A 26024-nucleotide genomic window follows, 5' to 3' on the forward strand; every position below is an offset into this window, starting at 1 on the left:
TCCTTGTCGTTCATTTTTGCAAAAGCAGTACATGCGATGGCATTTTCATGCATTTTAAGCTTTGCGACATTTTCAACAAAGATTTCTCGTAAAAGTACCTGCATTAACAAAATTGAAACTAAAATTGTCAACGTTTTACATTAAAATCTGCACTGCGGTTAATGCTTTTTTATCTATGTATATTTACAAAGTTTCGGACATTACATTATTACGAAACATCGATGTCGAAAAAGAAACAGAGACACACAGATTCAAACACATAGAAAAGAAGAACATACAGACGCACGTGACACACGCGAGTGAAAAAGATGTACACAGAGAGATCGAAAAGACAAAGAGCAGGATGGAATGGTTAAAAAAAAAAAAATAACGCATGCAGCAAACTCATCAAAGAGCCCCGTGCTCGCAAGTAGTCGTCGTCGCGTACAGTGACAAAATCGAGGAGAAGAGAGATCACACGCGCCTATAGGGGAAAAGCATCAGGCACATAGAACCGTCACAGGGGGGTGAGGTGGGGAGGACTGCAAGCACACGTAAAACTGCACACAGAACTAAGGGGGTAGTAGCGAGAGATAGATACCAGGAGCGAGTCAGTCACAGCAGCAGCCTGGAGAGCCTCACCCGGTAGTGCGCACGCTCGCCTACCAGCACCCGTATACGTACTACACACACACACTCTCTCTCTCTCTCTCTCTCTCTCTCTCTCACGTGTATATGCATGTGTCGGCGGCAGCGGCGGCGGCTTCCCCGAAGGCAGCTGAGCGAAGCCAGAGGGTAAAGAAGAAGAGGCAGCGAGGCGTCGAGGGGTGCACCCTCCTACTACCACCACCATCTCTCTCTCTCTCTCTCTCTCTGCACTCCACTGCGCACAGCAGCAGCACTGCACTGCACTGCAAGTCGAACAGTCCGCCGCAGCTGCTAGTAGTTCCGCCAAAACAGTCCCGCGGATCGTGTCGCGCCGTGCGGACACGTGCCTCCGCTGCTTGCACAACCACCGCTGAGTTTCCAGTCTGACAGTTCAGTGACATATACACGCGAGCGCTCGAGTATAGTGTCGTGCTTGCGAGTGTGTTTGACGCATCTTCTCCTGCTGCTGCAGTCGCTGCGCGCTGCACTCCTGCGGTTACACCAGGAGAGAGCTGGCCACTTATTGCGATCGAGGCGGGGAGTATATACAGTAGTTGAAGTGACACACACACACTCTGTTTCCCTCGAGAGGCTTTCGTCGGTATCGCGCGCGCTAATCCCGAATTCTATACCCCGTGGCTTATCCTCGTCTGTGTACATCCTTAATCCATCCTAAGGGGTATTTAGTACGTGACAATATTTCACATCCTTAAATTCGTACGTAGGCTTATAAAACACACGCTGTTTTATACTGTATAAATCGAATCTTTCTCGTTTTCCGAAGTGCAGTGTGTTTATGTGTCCGTGAGAATATATAAATCCCACGTGAAATAGTACATCCGAGCTCTCGAGGATCAGTGGCCGAGATTTGTAAGCAATTCCACTGCGCTGCTTGTTTCGGGCCGAGAGCAACAGCGAGAGAGAGTGCGGTAATTCCAAATTGTGGTTTTAAACGAGAGAAACGATATCCAGCAGCAGCAACTCAGCTGTCTGTGTGCTAACGCGTCTGTGTTGGTGTGTGTGTGTTTGTTCTGCGGTCGTAGTGATATATTGTGATCTTGAAATTTATACAGTATAAATCCATCATAGTGATGTATAATTCTACGGTTTATGAAAGCTCGCAGTGATGCATGCAACGAAGCGTCCTCGTGACATAATGTGTAAATGAAGAAAATTTACAGTGTCGGTTTTGTTACGACGACGATGATGATGTTAGCCGACAAGGATTTTAACGAATGTAAAGAGAGCGAAAAAACCTAGGGAAGAAAAGAGCTGCGATCGTGTTATATCGATAAGAAAAAACAACTACACGACTCTCTGAGAATTTCTTGGCTGCTGTACGGATAAATTAAATGAAACAAGCGCAACCAAGCAAGCAGCAGCAGCCCCCGATGGCTGAATTATGCCTCGGGTTCGAATTCCCGGCGAATAACCCCCCCGAGCGGAATGCAGTAGTTGCACGGTAGAAGTGTGCGACAAAGAAGAGGCGGTACGTCGTCGTCGTCGTCGTGTGCATGACCTCTTGCAGGTATAGAGGAACAGGAAACGCGATAAAGCGATAAAGCTGTGTGTCGCTGTCTGTGCATCGTATAACCATCGTCGTCGTGCTGCAACCCGGAAGAAGAAGAAGAAGCAGAGGAAGTTCAGCTACCCCCGTTGATGATTCGGGTTACACGACTCTGCTGCTGGGCTCTTCCGTGTTATCGCGAGTGATATCTTTCCCTCTCCAAAAGCTATAGACGCCGAGAGGCGAACACGTTTTACCTCGTCGGATAGATATATTTCGCTAGTTTTTTTTTTTTTTTTGCCCCCCGACGATGCACGAACACGAAAAAAATATAAAGAGGATCGAGAGAAGAATATCGGCCGAGCTAGTAAGCGCATTCTTGGACCAGCAGCAGCGCAGACAGCCGCAATAATCAGGATAAATCTCAGCGCGATAAATCTCTCTCTCTCATCTCTGGAGCGCAATCAAATTTTCGAACAATAAACCCCCGCGCGGGTTGGGATGAATAATGATTGTGAAAAGATTCGTCGGGCTGGCCGATCATCAATTATAAACTAAAGTACCTAGAGCTGCTACGTAATCGGAAGTTTTTGTAATCGGTCGGTCGGTCGGCGTGTGCTTAATAGCAAAAATGAAGAATGCGAAGGAGTACATATTGACGCGGATCAACGCGCGTAATTAACCAAAATGAATAAATATCGAGTGGATCACCGAGATATGATGTAAAACGTTGTGCGCGCAGTGTGCGATATGATGACATGAGGATGTTGCTGCAGTCGAGATAATAGCCTGGGCTGAGAGTCATGAGACTTCGAGCCTACTTCTGCAGCCGTCGTCAAAAAGCGATGCCTATTAACTTATCCATCCTCACGTGCATTATGATTTATTTTGGTGAGTCTACCTTGAATTATTATAACGTGTTTTTTCTTGTAAAGATTCCCCCTGAAGCGCAAACGCGCGTCAACAAGCGTACGAATGAAGGAAACGATTGAAAATCTGTGATATGAAACTTTTAATTTTTCATGGTAATGGAGATTAAAAAATTTTCGTTTAAAAAGGATATTTAAGCTCGGATCAAAGCTCGGGTCGAAATAAGTATTTTCATTGCTCGTTTTCAATATTCTAAGAAGAGGCAGTAATCTATATTCTTCATTTCTCTCTGATTATAAATTGATCGAAAAAATATTTACCACTTGCGAATTTATAATGCTCCATCTATTAATGAAATCAAAAAGCTCACAATCAAATATGACACCTATGGTCAATCTTCATGTAGTAATTTTTGTTTGTTTTTATAACGATAAATCTATTTGGATTCATTTTTAGATTAAGCGCAATTCCGTTTTTCATTCTTATTTTTCAATTTTTTTTTTTTTAAATTCTAAAGAATTTCGTTATTCAGACTTTTCATTTAAAAACGTACAAAAAAAGTGAGAAAGACAAAAACTGCAAGCTTTACACTCTGTAAGCGGGAAAATCACGAATATATATTATTTATTTGTGTTATTAATATGAATGAGCTGATTTCTATCGTAATTTTGCAAAGTTTATCGATGCAAGAACTGAAAAAAATATTTGCATAAATCGTATTGTACAAATACGTATATTTTCACAAGACACTTATTTACGAGGATCTTTGTTTGCAAATCAAAAAAACCGTACGCCTTGTCTTAAATATTCAAACGGAATGAACGGAGCTTTTGTACAAACATTTACCTCCACCGTAAGCTAAGTTCGATAAAGTATATGGCAAGAAAATAATAATTACATAGACATTTACATGAACATCGTTTCGAGGGTACATATTACCCGATTTCGTGAAATTAAGCGCGAACGAACAAAAGACAAAGAGAGTCTCTGGGAAACGATTAATACCCTCGCGCGCGCTGCAAACAAACCGAGCATAAATAGCTTCGATGCGACAGAGACTAGGTCAAGCCGGCAAGAAGAAGCGTATAAATCCGCGCGCACTCTTGTGCGATATCCTCGATATCGACGTTATAGTACCAGCGGAAAGAGATATGGTTGAAATTAGAGCTCCCGCCACTTCTTTGAAACAAAATTTACACTCAGCTTAAAAGCGTATATATAATAAATAGTAGATCGTACCTCTGCGATAATAATGCGAAGATACTCGAGCAAAAAAAAGTTATCGTTATGCCTCGCATATTCATGTCGAGCTAATTTGAAAATTGTTATCAACTTTGAATGTATTCGCGCACACGGCGCGGCTGTTCCGCTTTCGTGCACACACGCACACATACACACGGCGCAGCGGGCCTCCACCGTTTCGTGCAAAATCAAACTTTTTTTTTTTTTAATAGTGCCCATTTAATCCTGGCACAGAGAAGCGGCACATCGTGCTGCATGATAGTGGGAAAAGTTTCTTTTCAAGTGCGCCTTTTACACAACGTTGAAGAGAACACACGGCGCTCCTAATTCGAGCTATAGTTTCTACGTCGAAAAACTTTGCCTCGCGATCGTATAATAATTAAAATTTTCAAACTTAGGACTGCAGCGCTGCAATTGTTGAATGCATGGCAGTAATTCTGTCGAAAATAATAACGATTAAAATCGATCCTTCGTTTTTGGTGTTTTACACATTGATCAAACGCTGCTTATTACATTTAGCTGAGCTTGCAAATCGCGCGAAGTTGTAAGTCACCAATAATGGCGGATTTTTGAGGTTTAACGTGTGTGCGCTCCACGGCAGCCGAAAAAGCGTCGTCGCATCGTGCGGGCTCGAAAATTCCACTTGATTTGTGTCCCTCCGACAACTGTGCTTCTGCGGCGCGTGCTGGTATGGGAATATTGTTTTTTTTTTTATTTCGTACTCCGAAAAATCTCGCACTTTTCTGCAGATATAATATCCCACACACACACACACACACACGCGCGCGTAACATGTATACAATATACATACTAGGTGCCGAGTTGTGCGATATTATATTCTCCAGTATAGCGGTACGTGTTTCCGCGTCGCATTTTTGCGTAAAAGAAAGAAAAAATTTCAGTGACAAAACTGGGTGGACCGGTGGTGGCACTCCTGCCTACTACTGCTTGTGCTGTATGTACATATATTGCGGCTACGCAGAGAGACAGAGCAGAGAGAGAGAGAGAGAGAGTTGCATTGATCAAGTCTCTCGGCAGCTATGCATGCCCACCCCACACACGGACGCGAAATGACCATTGCGCGGCCCATGTGCGGAGCCGCAAAATACGTTGTTGCTCGGGCACAGATATGTGTGTTGTACACATACACGTACTTCTGATTAAGATTAATTGTTAGTTCTTTTTCACTCTCTCACTGCGCGCAACATGTAGGTTCTCTGTGTTCGAGCACACAGAGAAACAGCGAGAAAGAAATATTTATGTGGTATGTGCAACATAAAATGAATTAATGTATAAAAAAAATATATATCGTACATACGACTAATAGTATATAGCGCGCGCGCGTGGAACACAACGGCAAAAATATATTCATAAAAATAAAATTCTTTACTCCGATAGAGAGCAGTGCGCGTTTTTTTCTGGTATTCGAAATATTTATATATATGAGGCTCGTGTACTTGCGCCGCGCATAGGTTGTACTTTTTAACGAAGCTTTGAAGGAAGATAATTGTACGTATATACGCTGGCTTATACGTATACGTTTATACTTTTTTTTCTGACGCGCGCTTTATAACGCTGCTGACCCGGAAGGTAGTATAGTTCATGATGCAGCAAAAAATGTATATATGCTGCTCATGCTCTCTTGCTCTCGCTCGGGCTCGCTTTGTTCGTTTGTATTTCTCAATCGAAGTGGCAAAATGATTTATTCTCGCCAATTTTTCATTTAATTATGCATATAACCGTACGTACGCGCGCGTTTAATGTATGGTATATAGCAGCTGTGTGTGTGTGTGTACACTTTTTATTGTCTGCGACTAGGAAAATACGATTATAGTCTTTTACGGATTCGTATGTATTCTTACGTGAATCGAAAAATTCCAACGATACGAAAAATTAAATTTTCCATAGGTGATAGTGAGTATAAAATTAAAATTTCTAGTAATTTTTTACTACTTGAAATCATTCTAATAGCAACTCCTATAAATCGTACTCTAAACGCCAACGCCAAACGCCATCTCAGAGCTGATCTTCGATCCCTTTAAATTTTTCAAGCTGTTACACGTTGTTTACTTTAGTTCAAAGTGGATTTGTTGGACTCTTATTGACTTTTTTCCTTTTTGTTTGATCAAGTTTTTCCGCCTCGTCGAGAACGAGATATTTGAGAGGCTAAACGGTGTTGATGCTTTCTGAAGTAAAACTTCTTTATTCGTGTTGGTGTGTGTGCAACTGGTCCTACATTTGATAGTCGAATCCAACCCTGCTCCAAGCTCCACTCTGCAAGTTGAAAAATTACCGAATATAATTCGAGCTTATTACTCGACGAGCTTATAACAATGTTTACACTTTATAAATCACAGTATATATAGGTCAGTACACTTTACAAAGTCGCTTCGACAAGATCGCTTCGACAGTCGCAAGTGATTCTCGTGAAAAATAACAAATATCTCAAATTATAATTAACGATTGTGTTTCTGTGCAAGAGTGTTTAGAAAAATGGCACAAAACAATCAAAATAGTTCAAAGGCAGCCTATCGGGAGCTCTCAGAAAAGAGTCGCGAGCTCCTCGGTGACATTTATTCCGAAATCTGTAACTACAGATCGAGCGAACTTCCAGATCTACGAGACATTTTCCAGCCCGCAGCGATCGATTACCTTCTGGGCATAAAATCGGATGGTTCCTTGGTCGACTCGCTGATCAAGATCGGCTACAAGGATGTGCCCGAGGTCGACGAAAACGGCAAACCGATACTGCGTCGAAGCACGCCAATACATCGCGTGTCCGAATGGGACGAGGATGGCTTCGTCACCTCCAGACTCTTTCGAATATACGACAGATTCGACGTGAATTACGCTGACGATTGCGGCGTCACACATTTCCATCTGGCCTGCTATCAGAACTGCGCGGACGAGGTGAAGAAATTTCTCGAGGCCGGCCAGGATCCCAATTGCTTCACGACAGATGGCGACTCGCCGTTGCACTACGCTCTGAGGTATCCGGCGCACGAGTTGATCGAATTGCTGTTGAGAGGAGGGGCCAATCCAAATTTGGCCAACAAGGGAGGATCGACGCCTCTGCACTACATTTGCGAGGAAGGCGAAGACGAGGACTTGGCAAAAATGATATTCGAGCTTAGCAACGAAAAATATCGTCCGGTCCAGGTCAACGCCTGGGACAAGTGGGGCAATGCACCGTTGCATTATGCTCTGAAGTGTCCACACGACGAGATGATCGAATTGCTGCTGAAAAATGGGGCCGATCCGAACTTGGCCAATGAGAAAGGATTGACGCCTTTGCACATAATTTGCAAAGACGGCACTGATGTCAATTACTTGTTGGAGATGTTCTTCAAGATCAACAAAGAACTCGATCAGCAGGTGCAAGTCGACGCCCGGGACGATTGGGCCGAACACCTCTTCAATACGCCGTGGCGAGGTTATTGCCGGAAGCCGTCGATATGCTCTTGGATCATGGCGCTAATCAGTCAAGTTTTGTTTTTCCTACCGAGAGTCACTTCGTTGAAATGTCTATGACGCCTAATGATTTAATCAATTTCAAATTAAGGATAGCAACTGGCCTTCTTGCCGTCGTCGAAAGCCTGGGAAAAAGAGGCTACGAATTGGACCGTAGCGACGCCTTGATGATCATGAAATTCTTCGTCAAGCACGGATTTATCCAGTACTCGTTAGATATTCGAAAACATTGGTACGGATATCATAAGTTTACGAGCGAAGCAAAAAAGTTGATGATACAGCCGAACCTGTCCATCTACGACTTGATGATGCGACCCGAAGAGGCGTCGAAACGACTCGCGTACTCGGACTACTACAGGTTCGCGCTCCAAGACGATTTTAAGTACATTTCTAAAGATCTCAAAGAGGCTTATTCCGTGTACATAGGAGAGAAAATATCGAGAGGATTTTTCCGACGCTGGACGATGGAATATCTTCTGGGGCTGACGAGCCAATTCAAGCTGCCGTCACTCTGCTGCGAAACGATCGCCAAGCAGCTGATAAATAGAGATTTGTGGCATGTTTACTTGGCGGCTACGGGCCAAAATTCATGATGTCGATCATCATTTTTACAATATGTTTTTCGCGTTCGTTATTTAATGTTGCAGATTTTGCATGTAATCAAATGAATACATTTAAAGATAATTAAATCCATTATAGCATTTAAAAATTTTTTTGTACATTCATTTTATTTCAGTTTTACTTTTACACTTGTGTACCTTCAACTCTTGACGAAAATTACATTCACTGTTGATTTTTTTTCATAACTAAACTATTATTCCTAATTGCATTTCTCATCAAAAATCTACTTAAAATAATTTTCCCAGCACGACCTAATATGAATTTAGATTAACAATCTCGCAACTGTAAAGATCCAACCATGTACACGAGCGAACCTTTATGCAACGGCAACGAGGAAGTGATTTAGCGATCTCAAATATTCTTTCGTACTCTCCCCGTATACTTTATTAGAGTATACACTTTTTGAGATTGTACATCATTTTCGGGTAAAGCTAGCAGCATCGCGTCAACTCGCGACGGCATAAATACGCCATTGTATCGTTATATACTGCGGCGCTGCTTTTTGCCTCCCATATCTCTCTTACTCTCTCTCTCTCTCTCTCGTCTTCTCTTCTTCGATATACACATACACGCGCGTGCGTACATATATATACCTAATATTACTTCGTCGGTGCGTGGGGTTAAATCGTAAAATGCCAGGCATAAATACAGCTTGATGCACTCTCCGCGCCGCAGAGGCAATGCGACCAGCTGACGCAAATGTGCGCGAGCAAGCAAGAGGCAGAGGCCCAGGCATTAAGCTCTCGCCCTATATATTTACATATACTGCATGCTTCTCAACGCAGCAGCAGCAGCGTCGAGAAAAAATGCGCATGCAAAAGAAAAACCGCCTTCCAACTGTCAGGGGCTGTACTGCTCTACGCAAAAATGTCTTACTTTCTTTTCTTTACTTTGTTGCGTCTTTGTAGCTCTCGAGCTTTATATTTTTCCCTTTTGTCATATCGACTGCTCTCTCTCTCTCTCTCTCTCTCTCTCTCTCTCTCTTTAATTTTATCATGCACTTATTTTGGTCTGATCACCGATGATTAATCCTACCTTGAAATTATTATGTTATGTCTATTCTCTATATTTTTTATTTGTCTGTGAAATCTATTGTTAATTCTATTGTAAAATCGAGAAATTTACCATAATTGTATTTCATTATGTATTCGTCATTGAGGCATACGGCATTGCCTTGCCTAATAAATTCGATTAAATTCAAAAAAATTCTCTCTCTCTCTCTCTCTCTCTCTCTCTCTCTCTCTCTCTCTCTCTCTCTCTCTCTGTTAAATGTAATAATCGAATAACTCGAGTTCATGTATACGATAATACACCGATAAAATCTTCTCGGGAATTTGTAAAATTCGAATTTATTAACACGTAAATGAATACACGCCTTTGATGTTATTCGATAAAAAAAAGTGTAGCAGTAATTATTGGAAATCCTCCTAGAATCCTTAAATTTCACACATTTCGCCCCCTCAAAGAGATCGCGCGCGCATTAGTTCGCGATATCGAAATTCAAATATCTCCCCGCGTGCATCGCACACTTCACACGTACGCGATGATCTTCGCAAAGATATATAATAAATGGGTGCGAGTCGTATTATATCGATTGAAACCGGAAATATGGATCATTATTTTCTCTGGAGATATACAGAAGAGAGAAGAGAATATCGGCCGGGGGGGGGNGGGGGGGGGGGGGGGGGGGATTTATTGATTTCGTAGTGCTTGAGTAGAGTATGGACGAGCTTCGGAGCACAGCCGCTCCCTTTGCCCGGGGACACACTACTGCCGCACACGCAAATCGCGCCCGCGCGTGCAAGCATGATAACGAGCCGAGAGGTCATTAAAAACCGACTGTATTAAGCTGTCCATCATCGGACGAAATCTCGCGCTTTTTTTACAGTTCAGATGGTTATACTATATGTATGACGCAGAGAGAGAGAGAAAGAAGATAGCGAAGGTGGGTAGGTGGGTGGGAGCCCATTTTCACCAGCTGCTGGCGTTGTGTGCCGCGGCGCGCAATCAGGCTTACACGCGAGCGAGCCCCTCTGTGCGATATCAAATGTGCTACTGCTGCTGCTCGTGCGGGCCACGATTAATTAATGGCCGGCTATTATTATTGACGCGCTACACGGCGTGATTAACGACAGATCAACGAGTCAACCACCACTACCACGTCGATGATGATGGCCGTGGCAAAATCGTACGACAAACCCGTTTGCGCAAACTTTTGTGTCCGTATGGATAAGGCCTGTCATTTCATATACACAGGAGGTATTAACAATACTTTCGATAGGTTTCGAAAGTTTGTGAGAAATTTTTTGGAGGGTATTTTTCTAAGTATTATTAACGCTGATGGGGATGAATAATATAGATCTCAGTAAAAGTCATTTATTTAGCTTCTTTACTTTTCAATTTATACGCAATGAAGATTTTTCTCTGATCAAGTTTTTAGGGGACTATATATCGGCCATATATAACTAGAAAACTTTTTGTTCTAGTATCAACACCCAATTTGACTTTTCGGCAGCCACACTTTTATATTTCGTGGTTATATTGTCGAGAATGTAACGATGGACTTGCGAGTTTGCAATACTCCATCTTTTTGATAAAATCAAAAAGCTAAAAATCGAATGTATCAACTTTTATTACAATCAATCTTTTGATGCAATCAAGTCTCTTAGTTACTGGTATCACAAAATTATTTGCTAATTAAATATGTAAGCTCGTGTTGTTGAAACGGAAAAGTGGACAGTTGTGGCTGCTACCAGTAGAGTTTTGCACAATTACAACGGCGTATAGAAAATATGTGTTGCTTCAAATAGCAATGTTTATCGGAAAGAGTATCGGAGACAATGGTGTTTCTGTATTATGTAGTATAAAATTGGTTTTGCTACTTGCGATTTTATAATATTCCATCTATTGATACAATCAAAAAGCTAAAAATTAAATAAAACACCTTTGATTACTACAGTCGTCCCTGTTTTTACGCGGCTTTTTTTTACGCGATTTCAATTATACGCGGTTACAGAATTGAGACCGAAAAAATTTTTTTACGCGCACTGATTTGATTATACGCGGATTCCTTCGCGAGTAGCGCCAATGATCATCGCTTATTCTATTGTTAATCAGCTATATTCATGTAGTTTCCCGAATGATGTGGCCCTCGAGTATGATCCAATCATGGTGCGTAGCATGAAATTTAAGCATGATTGTGAAGTTGCTGTGACTGTCTACGTTGAATTACACAAAAATATTATGAGACGTGCTAAACAGACACGCGTTACTGATTTTTTTAAGTAACATTTACATGTATTTTTGAATAAAATGTTTTGGAAATCGAAAATTTGTCACACCTTTGCATGTAACCCCCCTTTTCCCATAAGAGCAATGTTTTTTTTTACGCGATTTTTTGTACGCGGTACTTTTTTGGTACGGAACTACCGCGTAAAAACAGGGACGACTGTACCAATCTTTTTTCAAAGCACAATAAATTATAGATTATTAATACTTACATTCTTCTACAAAAAAATAAGTCTATCTTCAAATTAATAGGCAGTCATGTCTTAACAGCTATTAAGTGTGAATTTCTTGAAAAGTTTATGTCATAAAATATGCTTCAATTACATATTAATGTTGCGTTTTTATATGAATTTATAAAGATTCGTGTATGTTACGATTCTTGAGCGTAAACATACGTGCGAACAATGCAAGGTAAACATCTCAAAGGCTAGATACCCAATGAGAATAATACGAAATTTTTTCATAATTTTTACTATACCAAGCTAAGACTCTATCTCATGGATTATGAACTACAAGTAAACTACTCATACCCAACATGCCGAAACGAGTTTTGGTTAAAATAACAAAAAAAAATTTCGCGTCAAAAAAAGTATCACTCCTGGTATATATTAAATATTGTGAATATTTTCACCCAATTTCATGAAATACGTACAATGAAAGACAGCGTACCCTCGCGAAATCCACTTAGAACCCCTCATTACTTTAATTTAATCCGGGCAATATTATGCTTATTTTGATGCGCTAATGAGCCCAAAATATTTATAAAAATGTTATAAAAAGTGCCCAAAATTTAATGAAAATTAGACTCATTAACTGCGTGTATTCTAATCATTTCTCCATCATCGCTCTGTTATATAAGCTCGTTTGATTTTGAATTAAATAATTATATCGAATTCTCTCTCTCAAATCCACTCCTGAAATTAAATCCATTTATAATTCGACTGTTCTCGTCACGTCACTACCTCTCTCTGCCATCCATTAGTTTATTTGATGTGTGTGTACAATATTATTTGTAGTATATAACTCATTCTCGTCGACTTTATCCCGTTATTTTTACAAACATTTGGAAATTCATCCGTATAGCAGCATCAAAACGAGCGTAATATCAGAGTTGAATCACGGTAATGAGGTGGGTTTTAACCGGATTTCGCCCGGCGGATGTTGTCTTTTGTTATACATATTTAATGCGCACGAAGGTGGTGGTAGTGGCGCTGGTGATGATGAGAGAGAAACCACCCGGTACAAAACACATATATACTTAATAAAGCAAAAGGAGTGAACTTAATCATTGATTTCCGCGTGTTACGAACGCATTGAAATATGCTTTTATCTAATTTCTATATACCGCGCGCAGTTTCTAAAGCCCAACTGGTTAAAAAACGAAGGGCTCTCTGAAACTAAATTTTCTCAAGCAGATTTGCGATCCGGATCAGATCCTCTCGCACGGATTATTAGATTCAAAATTTACGATATCGAAGCTTTCGCAGCTCTCTATAACGCGGTTAGCAGCAGCTCTCGCCAGCAGCGCGTCAAAAAGTCGATCCTACCGCTGCTGCTGCTGCTGCTGCATGGGCAGCGATGCAAAAATAATTATTAAAATAAAAAGAGATCCAGTCAGTGTCGAGCTTGATGGGGAGGGCTTATAGCACCGAAGAGAGAAGTGGTTACTATATATAGCAGCCCCTGCTGCAAATTCTGCAGCTCGAGGCGTTCTCGCACACACACACACACACGAGGTGCATTCCCTGCTCTCCCATTTATAATATACTGTCAGTTACCCTTTCCTGATAACGAGCACCAGCACCAGTAGCACATCTACGCAGTCACGAAAGGCTACATATATAGCTCATATACGTATATATAAGCACACGAGCTGGGGGGGCTCAAAAGCGTCTCTCGCTTTTCCTGCGCGAACACGGAGAGGAGGAGTAGAAGCTCGAGGCAATTGTTATTCGCTTATATTCGGCTCTCGCACTCACGGTACTATATCCGCTCGTTGTAGTAATTGTTTACTTTTTACAACCCTCTACCGATATAATAATATAATAGCAGGATGAAAGCTTATATACTCCTCCTCGTCGTCGTCGCTCTCTCCGTGTATGACCAGCACCAGCACCTAGGCATTAGTCAGAGCGTAAAATGTAATAATGCCTCGAATGGTATATATGTAGTAAGCCTCTCGAAGCGATCATGGGCTTTCGCGCGCGCATGTGACTGAGGCGCAATGGGCACACAAAATAACTTTCTGGAAAGGGGCGTAAAATAAGCTGCACTTGCATGTGCCAGCAAGCTAGAGCCTAGCATATAGCATATCTAGCGTGGCATGCATCACCGTTGAACCAGCCAATTTCAGCATTTACGACTCTCGGAGCTTCGACCCTTCCCTCCCGATGCAACTCCGCCAGCCGTAGCTCTCCTATGCACACGATGATACCGTATATATATACTCCGTTACGCTTGCGCGCCGACACGAAAAGACTCTTGTGATTTTATAACACGCACACACGCCAGTATACGCGAGTTGGTTCGTTCGCCGCCGAATATATATCATAAATATGAATCTCCCTAATGGCAGTAGCCTGCCAGAATGCCTAATCCAGATTCTCTGCTGCTGTTACTGCTGCTGCTGAACTGGCCATGTATGTGTATGTGTGTGCGCGCCTTCCTGCTCGTTTTCTAGTTATTTCCCTTATTGCCGCCTTCCTCCGCTATATCCCTTTCGCCGCTGACGCGCGGAGCTTTTATATGGAAGCTCTCGCATGCGCGCATATATTACACGTGTGGATGGCGTTTTATGAGATGAATCATACATACATACATCTGAAAAAACATCGGATTTTTGCATCGAAAGCATAGTAGTAGCCTTCGATATGAAGCGAGCGAGGCGTGCAATTCGAACAATGAAACTTTAAGCTCTCTCTGCGTACATATACTGCTATATATATACGGAGGGGGGCTCGTATGTCGAGCTTTTGATCGTCGGACCTCGGCGAAATAGGCAATTACTCTCGGACCTCGGAGATCCACGCGCGCAAAAAAAACGCGAGTAAAATTTATTAGCCATAGCAAATATTCCCTACCCCTGCCCCGGACGTGCTTTATTCTTGAAAATTATGTTCGAGAAGCTGTATTTTTTTTTGTAGTTGTGTAGTCTTGTAGAGTGTATGTAGTGAAGTGCCTGGCGTTACTTTATATTGTCAATCAACTGATAGGTAATATAAGTCCTTTATACTCCCAAACCCGTTATAAAGCACAAAATAATATTGTAAATGCAACGATATCAAAATTCGAAAGGTAATAAAATACGATTCTTTCCTCCGTAAGAAATTCAATTAAAATCTCGATCTGGTCAGTTCACCGCAACGCAGCGCAGCGCAGAGTACAGCGATATCGTTGAAACATAAGAAAAATATTGGGACACGAATAGTAGTGGTAGTAGTAGTCGCTCTCGTGCATCGATTCTCCTTTGCTGCAGTAGTAACGCGAGACCTAAACGGCCGAGTTCGAGGCGGTGATAAATCACCGCTACCAGCAGCAGCAGCAGCGTCGAATCGAAGCTCCCGAACACCGAACACCGAGCAAGCACACACCGCCGCCGCTTTGAGCATAGAGAGAGAGAGAGAGAGAGAGAGAGAAAATAAAAATTGGCACCAAATTCCGTGAATGTCGTCGAACGATTCTCTCCAACTGCGCAGACCGCGCGCCGGAATTTCCCGTATAGCTAGTCTCTCTATATAATATCGACTTCTTCGGGTTTATAAATGCATATATGTGAACGTTAGCACCTTTTTATCCTTTCGTCGTGATAATATAAAAAACGAGTTCTCATTTTTCATTTTTTTTTAAATACGGCGCGAAAAGTAGCTTGATTACTTCAACTACTTACTATTTCTCTTTATTTCTTTTTTCAAGAGTCTTTATCAACATTAATTCGAGATCATAAACTATGAATAAATTTCAGCCCGGTGTCCTGCTCAAGGATGCTGACATACGCACCTCTGGCACAAAGTATACAAAGTTTAAACATGCATCGGGGGGATGGTTTTTTTTCTGAAGCCTCGCCGCAGGATTTTCTAGCTAGTCGCCCTAGTACTATGCTGACTCAGCTCTCTCTCTCTCTCTCTCTCTCTCTCTCTCTCTCTCTCTCTCACCCACTCTCCTCCTAGCTCTCTCTCTCTCTCACTAAAAGTCTAAAAGTTAACTTTGTTTTAACTTTATCTCTTTGCTTTGTTCTCTTCTCTTTTTCGCGGCCATCCCCCTCGAGTTCGCCCTCCTTTCTCCCCTCCTCCTCTTTCTGCACTGCTGCTGCTGCGGTCACACTGCAAACTCGACGTATATACGCCGTATAGAACGTGAAGCGGCAGCAGGACTTAAAGCTGCAGCACGGCGTGCAAAGTATCTCTGCCGCGGCGTTGAAAGAAAGTACGTAGTTTACGAAAACGGGATAAAGCCTAGAGCAGCGCAGCGTGACAAGATGAGAAAGACCGATGAGATAAAGCCGATGAAGTATTCAATGGTACTTAGCGGACAGTGATTGATCAGATATTTTTTTTTCATCATTGATCACTTTTTTTTTATTGATATTATGTAAATGATTTTCTTTTCTGAGCTGAGTTCGGAGTAGTTATTTATGATCCAATAATTTATCACCTCGTCTATGAAAAAATGATGATTTAAAAAGTATCATTTACTTGGGTCATCGTAAATTTACATCTTGAAAAGTAATGCTGAGTGCACAAAATTCAGATGGAAATTAATAAATCGATGTTTCGGGTATTTGAATAAATTTTACCATTGAAATGGTAAAGAAAGAAATGCATTAAGTAAAATTCGTTTTTGATATTAAAACCCGATAAGACAGCCATTAGTGTGATTTTGTATCGTCTGAAATAATAATAAAATTTAAATTTAACATAATTTACACATCTGGTAGGAATTCTCAACATTTAATGCCCAAAACGGACATTTACAGCGTTTTAAGGTGCATTAACATTTTTTTGCTTGTTTTTGGCGATTTTTCTGATACAATTATGTTACAAATATTGAGCGAATTTTCGTTCAATAAACTTAAATCAATTTCCAACCGCTTAATACAGGAAAATGATAGTTTGAGATACCATTAATAGATGGCAAATATCTTGACGTGTAAATCTGCAAGTGGTAAAGTGAATGTAAAAATGTAAAAATGTCCAGATCACTTGGTGTCGTATAACTTGGTAACTAGTGGGGAAATGAAAATAATTCTATAAGTGCAAAAATAATTTTAAGATAATGTTATGAGATTTTCCCCTGCAGTAACGTGTATTCTACGCGTTCAGTAGCTTATAAGTAAAGCCAGCCTCCGCCACTAGATGCCGGACAACTTAATCAATAAATCTGCAAATGGAAAAGTGAAAATAACTACATAAGACTACTTACACTTACACATCATTCGTATATTTGGTTTTGGTTATGAAGATAATCAGAAATAACAAGTGAAGAAGTGTTGAAGTGGTAATTTGTAATAATTTTACATAGTCAAAAAAACCCCATAACGAAAACGTGGAATATTTTATAGCCATAAAATATTGGGAAAACGTTACACATTAGGTTAGTTTATGTCCAGTAGTTTGAACCAGTATCAATGGAAAAAATTCTAATCAGTAAAAATCCTTTATACATATCAATAGTATAATAATGATCGCATAACGAATGGTTCAGTCACGTCCACGATAATTAAATCAGAAATGAAAATACCCATCGGCATGTAAATAAAAAATTTTAAATGATTCTTCCTTCGAAATTTCTCAGTCTCTTCGTTATTTCTTCGCTGCCCTCTCGCTCGACAATGACCCTTCATTTTCTTGTGTAATTTCAGGATCTTGCGCAAGCGGACTGAGGAACTTCCGAACGGATTTTTTGGAGGAATGGCCGACGCCGGGCACGGGACCGCATTTCGATACTACAATGAGCTCGAACTTCACAGGTCTTGTCGGCAAGACCGTGCATCTGGTATGCAAAGTAAAAAACTTGGGCAATCGAACAGTAAGTATCCTATGAATAACTTTGCGCTCGCTCGCTTGGCCTTTCATCAAAACTTCTCGCGCGCTGAGAGAGTTAAAACTCGTGCAAAACTAACTGCGATTCAAAAGTCTCTCTTTCTCTCTCTCTCACTCTCCTTTCTTACATCCGATGATTAGCTGCACAACGACAAAAAGTTCAAATAACAAACCTCGGGGAGAAAATTATACTTTAAATTGAAATATTTTGCTCTCAAGCCGGAGCGTCCATTTTAGAGTAAGTCTGTTTTATAAGTAAATAGATCCCACTGCTCTGAAATAATAATACATTTCGAACGAGCGATGTGTCGAACTCATCTTGGAAAGACAAATATTTCACCGAGACTTAAAGCATTAACCGGGAAGTCAAGAGTCATCGTCGCGATATATATCAAATTTTTTATCAAAAAAAGTTTTTCTGATTAATAACGCAAGCTCATGTTGCAAAATATTATAAATGCGAATTTTTCGCGTGTGTCATTTTCGAGAGACGAGTAGCAATAGTCCCCGCGCCGCCGACGGAGTTTGCCCTCCGAAATGACATGTATGAAATAGTTCAAGTACTGCTACACAAGTGAGCGCGCGTCGCTGACCCCGGCGCAACATTCCTAATTTAGCGAAATAAAAGTTTTGCAGAAATTTCTTGAGCCAAAATTACCCTACACCCATATTTAGTTAGTCCAGGGGAGGAAGTTAGTCTACATTCGACAAACTAGGTTTATTCGCGTAGGGCCAACAAACTTGGTTAATGCAATTATGAAATTTCCAGGCCTGCTGTTTATCATGTAATAGTTACATAGTGTGTGTGTGTGGTGTACTAACTGCCTATGAAATTTTCAAACATTCACTTTATGATGCCCAGGCGCCTGTGCATACAATAGCTTGTATAGGGTAGCGCATAAGCTCGTATTAATATTTTTGCAAGAATACGCACGTGTTTATTCGTGTAATTTTTACGTACGATGTAACACGGAGAGTGGTTTTGTTTTTGCTAAATGAAAGCAGCTGTGCGGAGAGATGATTGTCAAAAAAATACATAGAAAACCTTTCGCTCGGATTGTCAAAAAGGCTGCAGCTGCTTTTCTGGCGAAGGATTTTAAACCACCCAACTCCATACGTATACGACGATCATTCGGATATATAGATCGGAGTACTCCATATACACGTTATAGTAGTTCTGGCGAGTTCGTGTGGGTGGGTGTGTGTATGTATGGCTTGACTGTGCCGAGCTGCAGTAGCAGCACGAGCTAGAAGCCAGTTGTAGTTCAGACGTGAGTGACGAAACCGACGAGTGTATTGTCGACCTACATTTGTCTCTTTTATGTGCCTTACTGAATAGGAGCTTTTCATGTTGAATCAGCCAATTCAAAATATTGAACCCTGTCTAGTCGAGAGAGAAAGAGAGACAGAGAGACAGAGGGAGAGTGAAAAAAGGTCACGAAAGTGTTCGCGCAGGCATTTCATGAAGTATTAAGCAGTTTCAAACTGCTAAATGCACGATATAACACGCGTGCATATAAGTTTTCTCTGTCGACCGAGCATACGGAATCCTCGTAAAAAATAATAATAAAGGATTCTGGGTGTTCTAACGAGCTTTGGAGTTTTTATTGTGTGTATACCGCGAAAATTTCGCGCGATTATGAGCGATGCTTTAACGCTTCGGTCGCTTGATTACCCATTTGTTTTAGGAACGGTATGGCATAAAACTCATTTACAAATATTTTTAATCGCGTCGAGTCGAATAATTCGTAACAGCGTATACCCTGGTAAAAATAATAAACATTTAATGATATAGTGACTAGAAAATTACAGTTTTAAAATGTTTTAAAATCCATCACCATTTGTTTGTAGCGATTTTTCTAAAAAATTATATTAAATTTATAGACGCATTTTAAAAGACATGAAAATGATAACTCAATCGGCTCAAAAAAATTAGACACATTTTCAATTATGATATAATGCTACTTTTAGTCTTCGCCGCTAGATGTCGAGGATCTATAAATCTATAAATCTGTGAGTGACGAAGTAAAGATACTTGTATAAGTCAAAGCATAGTTTTGAATAAATTTAATTTAATTGTCTCGTGAAACTTGTTTAACTAGTCATAAATATCGAGCATTTCTATCAGGGTAACATTCCCTTTAATTTTATTTTCAGTCCTCCCTCCAAATTGATCGAAACCACACAACTTTCCGTCATAAATCTTCTTCGCTCGTACGACAATTTTGCCGAACGATCGTGAAAAACCGCGAGCTCGCGACGATCGATGCGACGAATGGATTAATCATATATGGCGAAACCTATTATATGCTTTACAGGTGTCTTGGGTCAGGCACCGGGACATACACCTGTTGACGGTGGGCCGCTACACGTACACGAGCGACCAGCGCTTCGAGGCGCTGCACTCGCCCCACACGGAAGAGTGGACCCTCAAGATACGCTATCCCCAGCGCAAGGACTCGGGCATCTACGAGTGCCAGATATCCACGACGCCGCCCATCGGCCATCCGGTCTACCTGACCATCGTCGGTGAGTATTATTACGGGCGGATAGTAACGATAAAAAAACTTCGAGAATATGACGTATAATATTAGATCGAGCCCTGCTCGCGTAATAAAACGAAAATGCTTATTTCCTCGGGTACGCGGGTGTGGTGTGTGTATAAAATTGATATTCCGAATGGCTTTTAAAATCCAATCATTTCGCGCGTGAAGCGCGAGACGTGCGTGGCAGAAAAAAAATAAAGTAATAGACAAACTAGAGTTTTTTTTCTCCCGGCGCCGTTGCGCGCGTGCACAGAAATAAAATAGACGCGAGGGCGCGGCGCGACGGACAAATGCAAGAAGAAGGAGGAGGCCTTATATACCTCGCCGCGCGCGTATAAGATAAGATAACTTTTCTCAGCTCTGCGCAGCTCTATATGTACATATACGTTATATATACGTGAATCAGACGAGTTTTTATAGACTTTTGCGCGCTGGTATGCCCCAGAAACTTGGAAAATTGTAACGTCGTATAAGGTAAAAAAAACGTGGGTGAGGGGTATGAATTATCGAGAGTTTATATAGAGAGAAAAAAAGCGAAATGACGTGTTATAAAGTACGATTGGAAACGAAGGCACAATTAGCCTCGACGTTTTCTTTTACTATATCATGCGAAAGTTATATTATACTCGTGAATTACGTGGGTTTCTCCATTATGACGACTCGCTGCCGAAGAAACGAATATATAGTTCGGTTCTTGGTGGTGGTGGTGGCATTCGGGCTGAGGCTGCATACGCCGAGCTATCCCCCGGATGTTACCGACACCGGCTTTCCAAGCGATCACGCACTTTCGGTAATTTACAGCTTTAGCCTCAAGCCGATTATATACTTTGCCAAGTAGTACGTAGTAGTTATATGTGTGTGTGTGTGTGCGAGAATGAACGAAGCTCTGCGGCCGTCGCCTGTACATATAGCTTGCTCGACGTCGAGCGGCCCAGCGCCAACCCCTATAATACACACGGAATCGGTCAGAGGAGGCTTGAAGCTATGTAGTGGCGTTCGAGCTTGGAGTATATATAGCAAAGTCGAGTAGTTTGCACCGAGCTTTCTCTCGCTCGGCTCGCGATTGCGTTATATACGTGAGCAATTCTATGAAAAATGTTGAAAATTAGAGGCTGCAATTGGGATTGATATTATTTTCACTTGACGCGCGTGATGGAAATTTGTGAACGATGAAAATTTTGATAGGTATTATTTGTTCCTAAGATTATTAATCACATTTTTCCGTAAATATCACGGGTCATTCTGTATTGAATTTTGGTATACTCCTGAAGCTTGAATCATTTTGACGTAAAAATTTCTAGGGATTTAAAATGGTGTAAAATCGTGTAAATAATAAGTTTGAAATTTTTTTACGAACTTAATTAAAGATTTTTACCAGAATTGAAAATGTTTAAAAAAATTAGTCCAAGGCGTATTATTTAATTTATTAGTTTATTAGTACAAAATAGATAACATAGCATAAAATATCATAAAGTCCTTTTTACGAGATTGACGATTATTTATATCAATTTTTATGGAATACGTTGGTCATATTCATGCAAACTTATTTTGTCCCACGGTCTTGAAACATTTCATAGTTAACAAAATGCAATTGCGAAAAGTATTTATTTAAGCCTTTCGCCTATACGACTTGTGGAAAAACTTTACATTCAAAAGGGCTGTTTCCTATTAAGTACTGCATTTATTCAAGTGTCTTTTGAGATGATGCCGGTATCCAAATGATTTGTGGCAATTATTACATTCAAAGGGCTTGCATCGATCATGTACAGCAATTATGTGAGTTTTTAGGGCAGCTTTTCGTCCAAATGATTTATGACAAATGTCACACTCGAAGGATTTTTTATGATCGTGTACTGTATCTATATGAACTTTGAGGTAATTTTTATGTCCGTACAATTTGTGACAAATTTCACATTCGAAGGTATTGCTCCGATCATGTACCCTATTTATATGTTTCTTAAGGGCACTCATTTGCCCAAATGATTTGTGACAAATCTCACATTCAAAAGATTTAATACGATCATGTTGTGAATTCACATGAGTTTTGAGATAATCTTTTCGTCCAAATGATTTATGACAAATTTCACATTGAAAGGAATTTATACGATTATGTGCTACATTGATGTGACATTTGAGAGTTCTTTTTACTCCGAATGATTTGTGGCATATCTCGCATTCAAAGGGTTTGATACAATTATGTACTACATTTATATGATTTTTGAAGTTACCTTTGTGTGCAAATGATTTGTGACAAATCTTACATTCGATGGATTTGCTCCGACTATGTACTGCGTTTATGTGAACATTGAGATGGCCTTTCTGTCCAAATAATTTATGACAAATTTCACATTCAAACGATTTAATATGATTATGTACTGAATTTATATGTATCTTGACGTCGTTCTTATATCCAAATGGTTTATGACAAATGTCACATTCAAAGGGTTTTTTCCGATCATGCACTATGTTTCTGTGATTTTTGAGTTTACTTTTTTCTCCAAATGATTTGTGACAAGTGTAACATTCAAAGAGTTTCCTATCATCGTGTATTATTGCGTGACTATTGAGGTTGCTTTTTTGTCCAAATGATTTATGGCAAATGTTACATTCAAAGGGTTTCTTATGATCGTGTACTGAACTCACGTGAATTTTGAGGTTAGCCTTGTTTGAAAATGATTTGTGACAAATATCACACTCGAAGGGTTTGCTCTGATAGTGTACTGAATTTATGTGCCTACTAAGATGAAATTTGTATCCAAATGATTTGTAACAAATCTTGCACTCGAATGGTTTGCAATGATTATGTTCTGTATTTATGTGAGTTGTGAGGTGACTTTTGTCTACAAATATTTTTTGACAAATATGACATTCGTTCGTTCTATTTCTTTCAAGTATCGTGTTCGCACGATTTTTCAAACATACCTTTGCTGTATTAGTTTCTTGACACATTTTTGACAAATACGATGGTTTTTTTTCAACAATTCTCCCACAATTTTGTAATTTCTCATTATTGGCAAGTTTTAATCGGAAGTTCTCATTCCATTGACAATTATTGTAATAATCGAATCCCTTTTTTATCAAAATTATAAGGCCCTTATCATTCATGTTATTGCTTGAATTTTCATTTTCTTTTTTCACAATAGGTAAACAATTTTGATACTCGAATTTGCAGACGGTCATCGGTAGAGACTTGAGTTCAGGTTTAACATTTTTGCACTCAACATCTATAAATATTTTTTCATCTAACCTCTCCTGCAGCGTCACAGCCTCATTTGCGGGTTCTGCCTAAATCGAAAAATTGTATAATAGTTTTGTATTGGGGAGTATTGTAACATAATTCAAAAAATTCAACTCACTGATGCTTTATAAAACGGGAGCGTTGAAACGTTTTTGGCTTCGTGAAAGTCCGCTGAACCAGAAACATTATCGTCACCTGCATCTAGCCAACTATCGTTCGGCTCTTCCTTTATCCTAAAGAGCAACAAATTCGATAAATAATTGCTCCAAAAATGATCATGGCGCAATATATCACACAAAATATTATACCTGACTATGTCGCTGCTTTCCATCGCTCGCTTTATCATGTATATTCAGTGTAAATTGCCCCGATATACACCAAGAAATTACACTAAGAAAATATTTGAGGTTAAACGCCTCGATCTCACCAATTCGTAAACAATCTTCTTAGCTCTTCGCTTAGCGACTGAACACACTGATCTGATCGCACATATTACCGAGGTGACCTCGCTATCGTTCGCTTCTCCCTCTACCGTCCAATACGTTCATACGCAGTTAATATTGTGCATACGTTTTATGTGTCACCTTGTCCTGTGTGTGTATTACAATCTGGTTGCGAAAAATACTTCAAGAGATGCTAGTTTTATGCTTTAATTCGTGTATATTTATGAGTAATTCTACAAATCATCAGCAAATGTTGAGTCAATTGTTCCTTCGTTTTACCACGTTTCTAAGACTCCCCGAAAAATTTTCTAATGTCCGGTACACGCGTCAAGTGGCAAATATTTTAATCGCGATTTTAGACTATAACTATAACTGCTAACATCGCATCTTGCTTACTCAGGCTAACGAAGGGATCATATAAGTATATCTTTCGGGCAACTGATTTTTCGTGACCTCCTCGGACTCGGTGACTCTTTCAAACTTTTTTATATAAACTGTTAATCTTTTGACTCTTTTTTCGACGAGAACGACAAGCGAAAATCAAATGGTATTAATTTATGCTGTGTGACAGATCTGCCACGACTCTTAAATAATTAATGCCAACTTTTCCCGATTTTTATACGTGTGAAATTCGGGTCTCGCGCGAAAACGTCAAAACGTCTATATTTAATTTTAAATGCTGTGCATTCGCATCGAAACTCTCGACATAGGGTTCGATGCAAAGCACGTCCCGACTTTAGCGCAATTCGCACAACGCGATACATAATGTATAAATAAGAATATTTTATGTCATAATCCTCAGCCGCGTAACTCAATCAGAGGGTATTACGCCAAGCGACGTCGTATATAGTAAAAAGTTGATCGATCGAATCTAGCCGGGGTGTGTGTGCATATGCGGGCTTTACCCCTCTAATTTTCAAGTCCGTGCAATTATTCATATCTTTTCTGTATAAACTCTCCGATGTGTATAATAAATAATGCATAATATATATACAACGAATTTGCTGCAGAGCCGGAAACCATCATCGTCGGCTCGCCGGATCTCTTCGTCAATAAGGGGAGCACCATAAATCTCACCTGCCTCGTAAAATTTGCCCCGGAGCCTCCGCCGAAGATGACCTGGAGTCATAACACGGAGGTGAGTACTCGAGAGAGAGATAGGAACTCGCATTCCTTATACCACACACCTACACACATATAGATATACAACCATGGACCATTGTGCCAGGCATGAATAATGCTTAGGTAGATTATTGCTTGTACATAAACATTTCAAGTACATTAAACGCACGTGCGAATGCGGTTAATTAACGCAGATATCACCGCGAGTGCACAAACGTAGGCAATATTAGGAAAATCTAATTTCTTATACAAGTAGATATTTTTACGACGAAATTATACGCGCGCAGAGATTTCATATATACCGATTCTCGCGAGAATACATTCGCAACGATGTTTTTGGCGTATAATTCTAAAAAGCCCAGAGATTAAAAATTCTTTCTCGTCCTCTTGCGCGCCAAAAATTTTAATAAATAATTGCAATAATACTTTAGCTCTGCACTCGCATCGAGGGTGCGCTCCAGCGAGCAAGCGAGAGAGAGAGAGAGAGAGAGAGAGCAAAATTAGTTGGAAGTGCACATATCAGCACGTAGAAGCTCGCACACAATTCAGGTCGTTGAACATATCACACGGGCGCACACATACACAATTCGGTAATTTCCTTCTAGCGTGTGCAGCAGCGTATGCACCCCTGCACGACTATACGAAGCGACGGCAGTTGCGTAAGAGTCTTCGGAGCTCTGCACGCTGACTGGGATTATATACACCCATGCGCGCGTATATATATGCACAATACATCCTAGTCAACAATTAGAAAGTTTGCCTTTAAATTATAATTAATATCGATGCACGAGAGAGGGAGAGAACCGAGTAAAGGTCGATGCGCGGAGAGGAGATTCGGCACGTCGACGTCGTCATGCACGCAACACACATGTACATATTTAATTGTCCGCTGGAGTACAGACAATTAATAGAATAGTCCTCTCTGCGTATACAGTACATAGAGTATGGAATACTAGTACGTGTTGAACAAGCTCACTCGTGCACACGATATACACCGTCGTTCGTATTAGA

The 26024-nt window shown here is 40.5% G+C and overlaps 1 protein-coding gene across 1 annotated transcript in view; it reads left to right on the forward strand.

The window, feature by feature from the left end:
- The first annotated feature begins 966 nt into the window (after positions 1 to 966).
- The window catches only part of LOC106655276 (zwei Ig domain protein zig-8-like), a 28264-nt gene continuing 3206 nt past the window's right edge, over positions 967 to 26024 (forward strand). Inside the window, exons 1-4 of the mRNA XM_014375593.2 lie at positions 967 to 3025; positions 17484 to 17650; positions 19983 to 20193; positions 24902 to 25029. Coding sequence (XP_014231079.1) covers positions 2938 to 3025; positions 17484 to 17650; positions 19983 to 20193; positions 24902 to 25029 — 594 coding nt within the window. The 5' untranslated portion in view covers positions 967 to 2937. The remainder of the gene's footprint in view (positions 3026 to 17483; positions 17651 to 19982; positions 20194 to 24901; positions 25030 to 26024) is intronic.

This window comes from Trichogramma pretiosum, unplaced genomic scaffold (genome assembly GCF_000599845.2).
Source record: "Trichogramma pretiosum strain Unisexual culture from Peru unplaced genomic scaffold, Tpre_2.0 scaffold91, whole genome shotgun sequence".
Classification (NCBI taxonomy): domain Eukaryota; kingdom Metazoa; phylum Arthropoda; class Insecta; order Hymenoptera; family Trichogrammatidae; genus Trichogramma; species Trichogramma pretiosum.